The 13,384-nt window shown below is 45.7% G+C and overlaps 1 protein-coding gene across 5 annotated transcripts in view; it reads left to right on the forward strand.

Annotated features, from left to right (window-relative positions):
- The first annotated feature begins 604 nt into the window (after window positions 1–604).
- Window positions 605–13,384, forward strand: part of NT5M (5',3'-nucleotidase, mitochondrial) — a 58,115-nt gene continuing 45,335 nt past the window's right edge. For 2 of the 5 annotated variants that reach the window (XM_053930692.2, XM_053930693.2), the window contains exons 1-2: window positions 612–1,048; window positions 5,424–5,524. In XM_053930692.2, coding sequence (XP_053786667.1) covers window positions 779–1,048; window positions 5,424–5,524 — 371 coding nt within the window. In that variant the 5' untranslated portion in view covers window positions 612–778. Of the gene's footprint in view, window positions 1,049–5,423; window positions 5,525–13,384 lie in introns of all 5 variants that reach the window. The other 3 variants (XM_053930690.2, XM_053930689.2, XM_053930691.2) reach the window with 3 other exon arrangements.

Raw genomic sequence — 13,384 nt, forward strand, 5'->3', positions numbered from 1 at the left:
GATGTCTGCTTCAGCATGGCCTCCCACAGGCGGCCTTCCCTAACCACCCCGCCAACCCCTCCACCTCTCCATCAGCCCATCCCAGGGTATATAACAATATGCTTATTTATAGGTTTATTTTAACACCACCAGTTTTATTAAGGCTTTGTGATGTTTGCAAGGTATGTATTTGTTCTACTAATATCAGCCTCTCCCCAGATATTCACTATTTGGTTCCTTCACACTACTCGCAGTCCCTGGAAGTATTTTGGCTGTTTTGTAGGCATATTTGCTTTTTGTCTGTCTGTCCCTCCAACACCTAAGTTTCAGTATGTTAGGGACCTATTTTGTTCACGGAAAAATGCCCAATAAATGTTTCAGGGACACAGGCGTGCTCCGATGCGTGCCCTGCTCCTCCATCCTCGATGCTACAGTGGAAGGAGGGGACCCAGGGCCAGGGGCCTGGGAGAAGACGTGGAGAGCCGGAGAGTGGGTGCTCTGGAGTCAGTCCAGCACGTAGAACTGCCTTCGAAGCCACGCTCCCCTAGCCCGTCTCCGCGGGGACGCGTGTCCCTTTAAGGGCAGCGCGGCCACGCTCCCGGGCCCGGTGCACGCCGCAGCCTCGCTCTGGGGCTGGAGCCTGCGCGCTGGCTCCCCGCAACCCGCCACCCCTAACCCCCATCGCCGGTGCGCTCCGGCCCGCAGAGCTTTCCCCTCGCCGCACCATGTCTCTTCGCCGGCCGGGGCGTGGCGGCCCGGCCCCAGCCCGGCCGGCCGCGGCCAGCGGACTCGAGAGGCTATGATCTGGCTGGGCGGCTGGTGCGCGCGGTGGCCCCGCGGAGCGGCGGTCCCCGCCGGGCGGCGCTGGGTGGCGGGCAGGCCGGCCGGCCGGCTGGGCGGCCGCGCCCTGCGGGTGCTGGTGGACATGGACGGCGTACTGGCCGACTTCGAGGGCGGCTTCCTCAGGAAGTTCCGCGCTCGCTTCCCTGACCAGCCCTTCATCGCGCTGGAGGACCGGCGCGGCTTCTGGGTGTCGGAGCAGTACGGCCGCCTGCAGCCCGGGCTGAGCGTGAGCATCCCCCGAGCCCCCCGCGGTTCTGCCTCGGGCCCCGCGCCCCCCCGGGGGCAGGGAAACCCAGGCCGGCCTTCCCAGCCCGGGCGGGGCAGCCTGCGTGACCTTGCGTGGGTCACCGCCCGGAGCCTCGCGTGAATCGGGGTCCTGGGAAGGAGCAGGGGCGCAGCGACCAGGCAGCCCTGTGCTCGGTAACTGTTGGCTGTCATCCAGGACCTCAAAATTCAGGGGACTCTGAAGCGTAATATACCTACCTCTGTGTCATCAGCTGACTTTAAAATTGTGGCATATTTAGCTTTAAGTCTTTTATTTTTTAATGAAGTAAACATAACAAAAGTCCTCCTTGACCCCTGATACAGGCACATTTCCATTTCTTCATTCTCATGGATTTGTGTTTTTACCATTTTTTCCCCCTTTCCATAAAAACAGCTCCCTGTGGAATTTGAAGCCCGCCCAGGGGGTTGAGTGACTTTGTGGGCCTCACACAGTGAGTCCGTGGTCAAGTTGGCGTGGGATCAACCAACTCTTTGGCTTCTCCCGGTGCGGCCCTGCCAAACCCGAGCTCGGCGCACCGCCCCCCACGTCCCCTCGGCCCCCGGCTCCCCTCCCCCTCCCAGTGTGCTCGTTCTCGCAGTTGCTGATGCGGGCGCGGGAGTTGCTGTCCCGGCAGTTGTGCAGACAGATAACTTGGTTTGTAAATTTAAGCTGTTTCGTGAAAGGAACAGGATTTTTTGCCACGCACAAACTTAAAGAGCCTGGGTGTTTTCTGGCTTCCCTTGAGGCACCTCTTAAGGTGACTGTCAGGTGATGATGATGATATTAGAACCTATTTGGTACCACCTGTTGGTTTCATTACCTCTTTTCTGTGAGGTAGACATTATTATCTCCAGTGTGCAAGTGAGGGGCTCAGACAGGATTCAAACCCAAATCCATCTGCCTCCCCAGCAGCCTTCTGACTTATAAAAGGCACCTTGACAATTTTGGTTTCTTGAGGGGACAGGTGTTAAAAGGGAAATTAAGTGCTGTTTCCGGTCGTTAACAACAGGTACTTCTCTGGGCGACTTTCCCAGAGCCCAGGGCTGACTTCTCCCAGTCCTGATACCTGACAGAAATACCCCAGTAATTTTTGCAGCCTCAGTAGCATGCTGCCCTGCTCTTTGTGCTCATTTATAGACAATGCACCGCATTGGCAATCTGTGCACCTTATTTCCTCCCAGGAGTATGAGGGGGGATCCCCCCCAAAAACCGGAGGTATCTTCTGGAGGGTGGGCCCCTTGTAGCACAGGCTTCCCCCACTAGGTGAGTGTTCTAGGAACCCATTTGTATCAGTGCACCAGCTGGCGTTGTTGTAAGAGGCTGCATTTGGCTTCAGTGAATTTTTTCTGAAGACTCTTTCAGTGTGTTTGCCCATCTCTTTATGGGCGATTGACAGCACACCTGCCCACACTGCTTGAGTGTTCAGCAGTTTTTGACCAAACACAGCATGACCCTTGTGCCCCACCCTCCCTATTCACTTGATTGCACCCTGAGCGACTTTTTTTCATTTCCCTGGATGAAAAAAGTCCTTAAAGGGAAACATTCTGCCAATGTGAAAGAGGTGAAACAGAAAATGGCAGAAGCACTAAAAGGCATCAAAATCGATGAGTTCAAAAACTGTTTTGAGCAGTAGAAAAACATCTTGATAGGTGTATTGCATCAAATGGAGGATACTTTGAAGGTTACTGAAGTTTAAACATGTAAGAATAAATACACAATTTTTTATAAATAAACTGGGTTTTTGTGTCCCCCCTCATATATTAGGGTGATGAAACTAAGCCTACCCCCAACTCTAAAAAGGACAGTGGCTTTTTTTGTCTTTTGTGCAGAGGTATAGCCTCCAGGTCTAAGGAGATGAACTGCCATTTCCAAGTACAAAGAAAAGAACAGAGCTCATGGGGCACTAGGGTGGGGGTGTTCTGGGACTGATCTGCTCATTTCTTCTGCTTCTGAGAGCATTGCAGAAAATTGGATTTTAATAGATGGACACATGCCTTTTACCACCAGCGCAGCCCAGCAGGGTATCCTTGGGTCTCCCTTTGGCCCAGCTGGCCCTGCACCTCTGGTTGAAAACAACCAACCAGCTTACATATGTAGGCATTTCTACGTTACAAAATACCACACTATGCATATTCCCTTTGATCTTCACGGTACCCTGAGAGGTAAGCATGGCAGAGGTGGGAGGCGTAGCTCATCTGAACTCACTTAGAATTTCACATTGTTAGGACCGTTGAGGAACTGAGCCCAGAGCGAGCAAGCGCCTTGACCAGGGTTCAGAGCAAGTGAGTGAAGGAGGGAGGGAAGAAATGCTGGGACGCTGATCGTGAGGTGAGGTGGCTAGCTTAGGGCCACACAGCGATGGCCAGGACTTCTGACTGCTCCATGGAGCATGTCTTCCACTGCACTACACTGCTTCCAGGGGAGTTAGGAGCCCCAAGTCCAAGTTCTGATAGTAACACACATAAGTGGCCTCGAAAAAAATCTGTTAGCCTCAGTTTCCTTATTGGTAAGTTGGGGGTAGCAATTCTTACCCCTTGTGGGATATGAGGGTCAAAGGAAAAACATGTTAGCAATAAGCACTCATTTGCTTAACTCTGTATTGTTGCCGGTGTGACCTCAGTGCACTGCACCTGTTCACCTCACCTGGTGGTGGCGCCTGTTCTGGGGCGCGTAGCTTCTGACCTGCCAGAGGCACTTCCTGCACAGCACACAGGACTTGGGTTCCTGCTTCTCGGAGGTGGGAGTTTGTCCTCTTTTTGTCACTTTACCCTGGCCCCGCTCCTGGACAGGTGTGGCATTCTGCAAACTCGGGTTTTGGCTCAGCAGCAGGAGGTTGAAACTCCTAGCCTCGGGTGGAGAGACTGGGTTCTCCTGCCACCATGTTCCAGTGTGATGTTAGGTAAATCACTTCTGCTTCTGAGCCTTGGTTTTCTCATGTAAATGAGGGACTAGATTCTCGGCTTTCAAACATTAAAGTCTGCAGAATTCTTTCTTTTAAACAGTGTTTCTTCGTAGCCCAACCTATAACACAGATGATAGAGCTGTTCTGATTGATGAGGAGCCCGGAACTCTGCCCAGTTTGACTATCCACCCCCCAAATACCCACCCACCCCTGCCTCCCCAACCATGGCGTAGCAGTGCTCTTAAGGATCTCCGTGAGTTTGTGTGGCTCTTGAGTTTAAGGACTCCGGTGTTAACCAATGGTCACTGGCATCAATTCAACACCAACAGGAATCCCCAATTTGGGGGACAGTGAAGAAGGCAACTTTATTTAGTGCTAACAGCTCAATTGTGACAGAGCAGGGCTGCAAAAATAGCTCACTAGTGTTACAACCCCATTATGATGCCGCAAGGCAGTGAAATTGGGGCACCCCTCTCCAGCTAGACAGCTCTACTCCATTTCTGCCTGCTCCTCTCTTCCCTGGTCTGGGGATGTCTTCAGCAGCTCACCTCCAGCTGGGGAAGGCCAGCCCCCAGTCTTCAGTGGAAAGGGAGATCGACCTCCGAGCCAGAGGAGAGCTGACTGATATAGACCCAAGTCCCTGTCCTGGGTCCCTGATTGGTTTGTCCTCATGCAAATGAGGACTCCAGATCTTTACAGTTTGATTGTTACAAAAAATCACTGTCCTGGTTGATCAGAATGGAGCTGCTCTGATTGGTTAGTGAAAATGGTGATGGGAATGTAGGTATGCAGCTCTAATTGGATAAGGAAAGCCTCGGTCTTACTGGAATACCAGGAACTCCTTTATAAAGGCTGGCTCAGATGGGAGGAACACAGTTCGGGTAGGCAGCTTAGTGCAGGATTCTCTCTGAAGTGTGGTTTGCGTGAGAGACCCCTATGTAGATATGACTGCTAGACTGTTTTTTTTTTTTTTTTAATTTGAGTCCAGTTAAGCTAGTGAGAGCCCTTCTTAGTAGGTGTCTTCTTTCTCAGGGTCCACAAGTGCCATGGCAAGACCCTGTCCATCCTCAGAGCCTCCAGCATGCCTCTGGCCATTAGAATCAAGCAAACATGTGGTTCATGATGTTTGGTCCCCCCACAGCTTTGTCTGTGCCTCCAGCAGAGCAGGCTTTGGAAACCACAGTCCCTGACACCTTAGCTGGCCTTTGCTGGACCCTTGCAGAAGTCGGGCCCCACTTGGGGAGCACTAGAGCACAGACACACTCCATTGGATTCCCCTCCTGCCTGGAAATATGTCCTTGGGTGTGTGGGAGGGGGTGAAGGGAATGTGGAAGGCCCGCCCTCTTCTTATTAGCAGACCTTTTCAGCTGAGACATCCTCGTTGCCAGGAGGCAAGGTGTGGAGGGCCCTGGATTCATCTGCTTCTCTCCTCAGGAGAAGGCCATCAGCATATGGGAGTCGGAGAATTTCTTTTTTGACCTTGAGCCTCTGCCAGGGGCTGTGGAAGCTGTGAAGCAGATGGCCAACCTAGAAAAGTAAGTTTGTCTTCCCACTCCAGCATCTGCACCTTCCTGCAATCCCTCCTTTGCTTCTGCCCACTCCCTCTCCTCTCTCCCTTCTCTCTCCTCACTCCCTGCACAGGGCCATGCTTTTCCATCATCACTGGACCTGATGCAAAACCTAACTGAATAAAACAGATTCCACTGGTAGGATATTAAGATACTTTGATTTAGTAACTTCAGAAAATATTGAGCCTAATTTGACATGGTTCACTAGGTGTTGAAAGGTCATTTACTCAGCAAATATCTGAGAATGACTTAGATACCAGTGATACAGAAATGAACAAAATATGGTCCTTGCCCTCATGGAGTTTACAGTCCAGCCAGAGAGCAGATGTTAAACAAAGAATCACGCAAGTGAAGATAATCACAGATTGTGATAAGCTCTGAAAAGAGAAGAGTACGGTGTATGAAGAGGTGTAACAGATGCAATGAGAAAGGGCAGTGAGGAAGCAGGAGGGGTATCGTGTGAGATAGCTCTGTTTTGTTCTGGTACAATGATTGGTTCTGTGGACTGAAGTCCGCACTCCACCCCCATCGCATACCATCCACTGAAGCCCATTAGAGGTTATAGATGATGTGCTTCCCCGAGGACTTGGTTTAAATAGACTTATGGAGATACAAGTCACAGACCATACACCCATTTAGAATTGCAACTCGATGGTTTTTAGAATATTCACAGGGTTGTACCACTGTCACCATAGTCAATTTTAGAACATTTTCATCACCCCCTAAAGAAACCCTATACCCATTAACAGGCACTCCCCATTCCTGCCCCTCTCTTTGTAGCCCTAGGCAACTACAGTCTACTTTGTGTCTCTGTAGATTTGCTTATTCTGGACATTTCATATACATTTAAGACAATATGTGGTCTTTAGTGACTGGTTTCTTTCACTGAGCATAGTGTTTCCAGGTTCATCCATGTTGTAGCACAGATATCAGCGTTTCATTCTTTTGCTTTAATGGAATCTGTATTTAATGAGGCCATGGCATTTTCAAACAGAATTCTCTCTTCTGCTGAGACACACTTTTCTGATTTGCATACCCTATGTAACTTTTAAAAAATTGAGATGCAGTTGACATATTATGTTCATTTCAGATGTCTACCATAATAATTTGATATTTGTGTATATTGTGGCCATTCCTTTTCATTACTGAATAATATTCCATGGTATAGCTATGTCACATTTCGTTCATTCATCAGTTGGTAGACATTTGGGTTGTTTCTGCTGTTTAGATATTAAGAATAATGCCTCTTTGAACCTTTGTACTTGTGTAAACATTTTTTATAGTTATTTTCTTTCTTTAAACTCTTTTTAAAAGATTTCATTTATTCTTTAGAGAGAGGGGAAGGGAGGGAGAAAGAGAGGGAGAGAAACATCAATATGCAAGAGAAACATCAATTGGCTGCCTCTCACATGCCCCCAACTGGGGACCTGGTCCACAACCCAGGCATGTGCCCTGACTGGGAATCAAACCGGTGACCCTTGTGTTCGCAGGCCTGTGCTCAACCCACTGAATCACACCAGCCAGGGCTGCAGTTGTATATTTTCATTTCTATTAGGTATATAACCAGTAGTGGAATTGCTGGGTCACAAGGAAAATCCACGTTTAGCATTCTGAGAACCGTCAAACTTTTCCAAAGTGACTACACCATCTTACACCACCACTAGCAGTATATGGGGGTTCCAATTTTTCCACATCCTCATACACACTTGTCATTGTCTTTTATATTTTAGCCATCCTAGTGGGTATGAAGAGGTATCTCATTATGGTTTTGATTTGCATTTCTCTGATGGCTAAGGATGTTGAACATCTTTTTGTGTGCTTATTAGCCATTTGTATATCTTTTCTGGAGAAATGTTTATTCAAATCCTTTGCTAAATTTTTCAACTGGTTTGTCCTTTTTTATTTTTGACTTGTAAGAATTCCGTATATATTCTATATAATAACTCCCTTATCAGATATATGATTTGCAAATACATTCTCTCATTCTGTGGATTGTTGTTTTCTTTTTTTTAATTTATTGATTTCAGAAAAAGGAAAGAAGGAGGAGGAAAGAAAGAAGGAAAGAAGAAGGAAGAGAGAGAAACATCCATTTGTTGTTCCACTTATTTATGCATTCATTGGTTGATTCTTGTATGTGCCCTGACTAGGGATTGAACCCACAGCCTTGTAGTACCAGGACAATGCTCTAACCAACTGAACTACCTGGCCGGGGCATTATTTTATTTTCTTGATGGTGTCCTTTGAAACACACAAATTTTAATTTTGGTTTAGTTTAATTTATTTTTTTCTTTTGTCACTTGTGTGTCTCATCTAAGGATCCTTGGCCTAATTCAAGGTCACCAAGATTTTGCTTTTATGTTTTCTCATAAGAGTTTTATAGTTTTAGCTTTTATATTAAGGTCTTTGGTCCATTTTGACTTAATCTGTGCATGTGTTGGAAGAAAGAGGTCCAACTTCATTCTTTTGCATGTGGAAATTCAGTTGTCCCAGAACCCTTTGTTGGAAAGATTTTTCCTTCCCCTATTGAACTGTCTTGGCATTCTTGTCAAAAATCAGTTGACGATAAATGTTAGGATTTATTTCTAGACTTGCATAACTTTTATTGGTCACAAATTTGCTTGAATTTAGCAACCTGAATGACAAATCAAACATAAGGTGTGACTTGGCCTTCATTGTACCATATAAATTTCTCCCCAAATTGTCAGCTTTTAAAGTTCTGACATGATAAATAGGCTTCAGAGAAACACAAAATGCTTAGAGTTTGAGTTGACTGTGGATTTGTTTGATCAGTGATTTACCGGCCTAGGTCCTACAGAGTAGTATGTTTTATGCTGGTTTATCATTTGCACTTGATTTGTAGTGAAGTAGTGCTGTATAAGTTCTATCTCTGTCACAGGAGCCTGGAAAGGCAAAGAATATGTATGTTTGCACTAAAGCTTTTCAAAACTCTCTTCTTGTCTGAACCCGTGTTTCCTGGATCACATTCACCTGACCAGGTTCTGAGGCGCTGGGTAGAGGAGTGATTAAGATTCAGTTCTAACTGGAGTTAGACTGCCCAGGCTCAGACCCAGGCTTGTCTGGAATCTGTAAGATGTTGGGCAAGCTATTAAACTTTCTGGGTCTCATTTCTTCATCTGTAAAATGAGAATGAGAAAGTCCTTGGTATAGTGCCCGGCACTTAATAGATGCTCAGTAGATGCTCAGTAAATGCTCTTGTATTATTCTGCAAGATTTAATAAGTATGTGCCCTGGTTGGTGCGGCTCAGTGGATTGAGCGCCAGCCTGCGAACCGAAGCATTGCCACTTTGATTCCCAGTCAGGGCACGTGCCTGGGTTGCAGGCCAGCCCGCAGTGGGGACAGTGTGAAAGGTAACCACACATTGATGTTTCTTTCCCTCTCTTTCTCCCTTAACCTCTCTAAAAAATTAAATAAATAAAATCTTTTTAAAAATTTAAAAAAGATTTAATAGGTATGCAAAAGAAGAGAATTCTTTAACCAAAACCACTGGGGAAACACTGAATTAAGGTTTCTTTACTGTAGGACTTTTCAGAGCTTTTCATTTGCTCATGTGCATTGTGACTCTTCACTGGGGTAGCAGAGGATGCAGCTTTCTTCAAATGTGTTCTGTCCTGGAACACTTTCTGTCTGAGCTTCCCTGTTCATACTTCTGCAGAAATTCCAGTCTGGGAAGTGCAAGTCTAGACCTTAACGGTGGTGCTTTACCTGCCTCTTGGCTCTTCACTGGGGAGAAGATTCCTACAGTCATTGTTGTTCAAAGTGTGGACCAAGAGAGGGGTCTAGTCAGTAACTAAGCGGATAGCTGTGTGCCTCGTACCACGGCAGACAGAGACCAGTGTTTAAAATGTAGCTTAATGAAGATCTGTCAAGCCCCTGCTACATGGTAGGCCCAGTTCCAGGTGCTGCAGATAGAGATGTAGATGAGAGATGGTTTTTGCCTTCCTGGAGTTCATAAGTATACAAGGGACTAGAACGTGGCTCTGAAAGGGCTGGAGAATGTCAGCATGTGTGGAGGGCGGGAATGCAGACAGGCAGCAGCTCAGACTCCCTAGGGAAAGCAGGGCCATTGAGCTGTCGTTGTTGTTATTATTATTATTATTTATTCTATTTCAGTTGTCCCAATTCTTTTTCCCCTTTGCCCCCCTCCGCCCACAAGTTGTCATCTTAAAGAATAAAAAGGAATCTGCTAGGTGGGGAAGGCAAGAGGGGTTTAGGCCGGAGGGGAATAGTGTGAGCAAAGACCCTAACTGCCTACTGGAGGGACTGGCCTCGCGAGGCTCTTTGCCCTGGCGCGTCCTCACTGAGCGGGAGACTGCATCCCCTACACACCGCCTCACACCCTGAAGAGCTTATTTGGAGTATCTTCAGTGGTGACTAATTTAAAAAAATATTCAGTAATTTATTAGTATATTCTGTGAAAACCTCGCACAATGTGGAATCTGAACGATGTAGCTGCTTGTCCACCCCCCGCCCCCATTGACCCCATTCTTTCTACCCTGGTTCACAATTTGGTGTTTTGCTCTCAGACCTTTTACAGTGCACACATGTATATATTTGTATGTGGGTTTGGAAATTTCTGTGTTCCATCTAGTAGCCAGAGTGATACTTTTAAACCAAATTCTAGGGATGTTGGTCCCCTCTTGGTTTCCTGTTGCACTGAAATAAAACCCTAAGTCAGCCAGGCCTGGGAAGAGTTCTCACAGCCCCGCCCTGCCGCCCTCCCTCTACCTTTTCCTTGCTCCAGGCACACTGGCTTGTTTTCTGCCAGGCACGAGAGTGTTTCTGGTCCCGTGGCCTTCGTTCTGATTACAGCGTCTCGGAATGTTTCTCCCCTTTGCATGCCACGTCATTTTTATCCTTTAGTTCCATATACCTGGAATGTCACCTCCTCAAAGAAGTGACCACTGCAGCTTAAGTGGCCACTGTCCCCTCCTAGCCTGCCCCGTTGCCCTGGTTACATTCTCTACTGAAATTGTATGTCTCTGTTTGTCCCTTTCCCTTTCGAATACCATCCCTGAGGTCAGGGACTGTCTTGGTTATGTCTCCGTTCTCATCCTGAGAGCGATAGCTGGCGCGTAGTACGCACTCAGATTTTTGCTGAACGAATATTCCCATAGTAGTTGGTTTTTTTAAACAAAAACCAGGAATGCAGTCCTCTATGTTATTCTGTAGCTTTCTCTTTTTTACCTAACAATATGTTAGGCATCTTCCCATACCAACACTATGGAACTCTTACTTTAAACTACTGCATGGTATTTTATTATACACATATACCATAATTCATTTAATGATTTTCATGTGGACATTTAAGTCATTGCCCATTTCTTGTGTGTCAGGGCTACGTGAGAGTCTTGGTGTACACATGCACGTAATTCTGCACAACAGTGGGTGAGCTGGATCAAAGCCACGTGCGTTTAAAATTCTGATAGATGCCTGGTGACACATTTTTATTCTTTCAGTGGGTACCCTACCATAACAGCTAGTGTAGTATATAGTCCATATGAAATATCCTCAGGCAATATGAATTGTCCTTGAAAGGGGCATTTATTTGATGGGTAAAAATAACGAACACTTATTTGGGGTGCATGCCAGAAAATAAATGAGTCATATCTGAATCTCCCTAGTCTTTCGAATGTAATGGACTTCCGTGTGTGTTGAATAAAAGAAACACATGATATCTAAAGCAATGAGTACTTTCTGATGTGATTGTAAGCAGCTGCCCAGGTCAGTCCCTAAGAGAAGGTTGAAAACTGTTTGCTTTAAAAGTATATAGCTTATGGTTGATTTTGGAAAAATAAAAAGCAGGATAAAAAATCCTTTATAATCTCAACTACTTTGAAACCACCACTTTCCTACATTTTGGTGTTTATGCTTAAGTTTTCTTTCCTATATATTTTGTCCATAGTTGTTATCATATTGTATATAACTTGAAACATGTATCAAGCTGTAGCAGTATTTGTCAGAACAAAACTTTGACCTCCTCAGGGACTACTTTTGAAGGAAACATCACTTATTTAAAAGGATTAGTCTAGACATGCTTAAACCTGTGTTTAAACATGGTTGTCATTACTCTGTTGTAAAGCCTGGAATGAGGCAACTTACTCATTCATTCACTAATCACATACATATGTGTATGTATATATACATATTTATCACTTATCGTGTGCCTGGCCCTGTACTAACACTGGGGATGTATTTGTAAATAAAACATCAGCTTGTAATAAGCTTTGTGAAGGAACTAAACAAGGTGATGTGTTAGGGAGTACATGGAGAAGAAGCTTCCTCAGATGGGAAGGGTGGCTCTGAAGGGGCGACACTTGACCTTAGGCCCAAAGGATAAGAATGAACTAAGTTATGAGCATGTGTAAGGCTTCTGGGCTGGCCAAGGACTCGGCTTGTCTGTATAACACAAAGTGAACTCGTGCAGCTAGAACTAAGGGAGGGCAGTTGGGACGGGGGCGTGGTGGGGGGGGGTGGGCTGAAGAGAGAGTGATGTGACTGAACTTAGGTTTTAAAAACATGGGCTCAAGGTGAGGAATTTGGATGCATATTTCTCCAAAAATATACACAAAAAAGATACACAAAAAGATATACAATAAGCGCACAAAAATTTGCCTTGATATCATTAATCATTAAGAAAATGCAAAGCAAAGCCACAATGAGAAATTACTTCACACCCACTAGATATGATAAAAAAAAGGACAAGTGATTGCAAGTGTTGGGAGAGGAGAGAATTTTGGAATGCTCATCATTGCTGGTGGGGTTGTAAAATGGTGCAGCTGCTGTGGAAAACATTTTGGAAAATATTCCCTGGAAATGTTAAACATGGAGTTACTGTAGGACCCAGTAACCACACTCCTGGAAACGTACTCAAGACAACTGCACATGTGTGTCCAGCGCTGTTCACAGGGAGAAACAACCTAGACATCTATCAATGATGTAGGTGCATTAAAAATGTGGCGTATGCGTACAATGGGGCATTACTGAACAGCAAAAAGGCATGAAGCACTGACACATGCTCCAACGATGGATGGCCCTTGAAAGAAGCCGGTCACACAACTTCACATGTTGTGTGATTTCATTTATATGAAATGCCCACAATAGGCAAATCCACAGAGACAGATGGGTGGTTTCCTAAGGCTGAGGGCAGAATGGGGAGCAACTGCTGTGGAGACAGGGTTGGTTTGGGGGGAGGTGAAAGTGTTCTGAAATTGGTGATTATTGTAAAACTCTGTAAAGTCATTGAATTATACACTTAAAATGGGTTGCTCTCATAGTATGGGAATTATATTTTAATGGAACTGTCTTAAAAAGTCAGTCTACTCAATTTAACAAAAGGAACAAACTATTCATGCATTTAAGAACATGAATGCAGCCCCCAAATAATGTTACTGGATGAAAGAATCCAATCAAAAGAGAATACATGCTCTGTGGTTTCATTTACATAAAATTCTAGAAAACGCATTTCAATTTATGGTGGTGGAAAGCAGGTCAATGGTTCTGGGCCCAGGAGGGGTGGGGTGGGTCAGGGAGAGATGACAAGGGGTGCTGGGAAACTTTGGGGATTGACAGATGTGTTTATTATCTTGATTGTGGTGGTCTGTGTTTCACAAATGTTGACACCATATTGTACCTTTTTAATATGTGTAGTTTATTGCACGTGAGTTACACTGTGACTGAACCCAGCCAGTAGAGGGGGTCCTACTGCTTGCTGCCTACCAGGAAAATCTCCAAAGACAGAGTTCAGTGGAAAAGAAAGGAATCTTATTTAATGGCAACTTTCTGCCTAAAATATCTGGGTAACAACA

The sequence above is a fragment of the Desmodus rotundus genome, chromosome 9, assembly GCF_022682495.2.
Source record: "Desmodus rotundus isolate HL8 chromosome 9, HLdesRot8A.1, whole genome shotgun sequence".
Classification (NCBI taxonomy): Eukaryota; Metazoa; Chordata; class Mammalia; order Chiroptera; family Phyllostomidae; genus Desmodus; species Desmodus rotundus.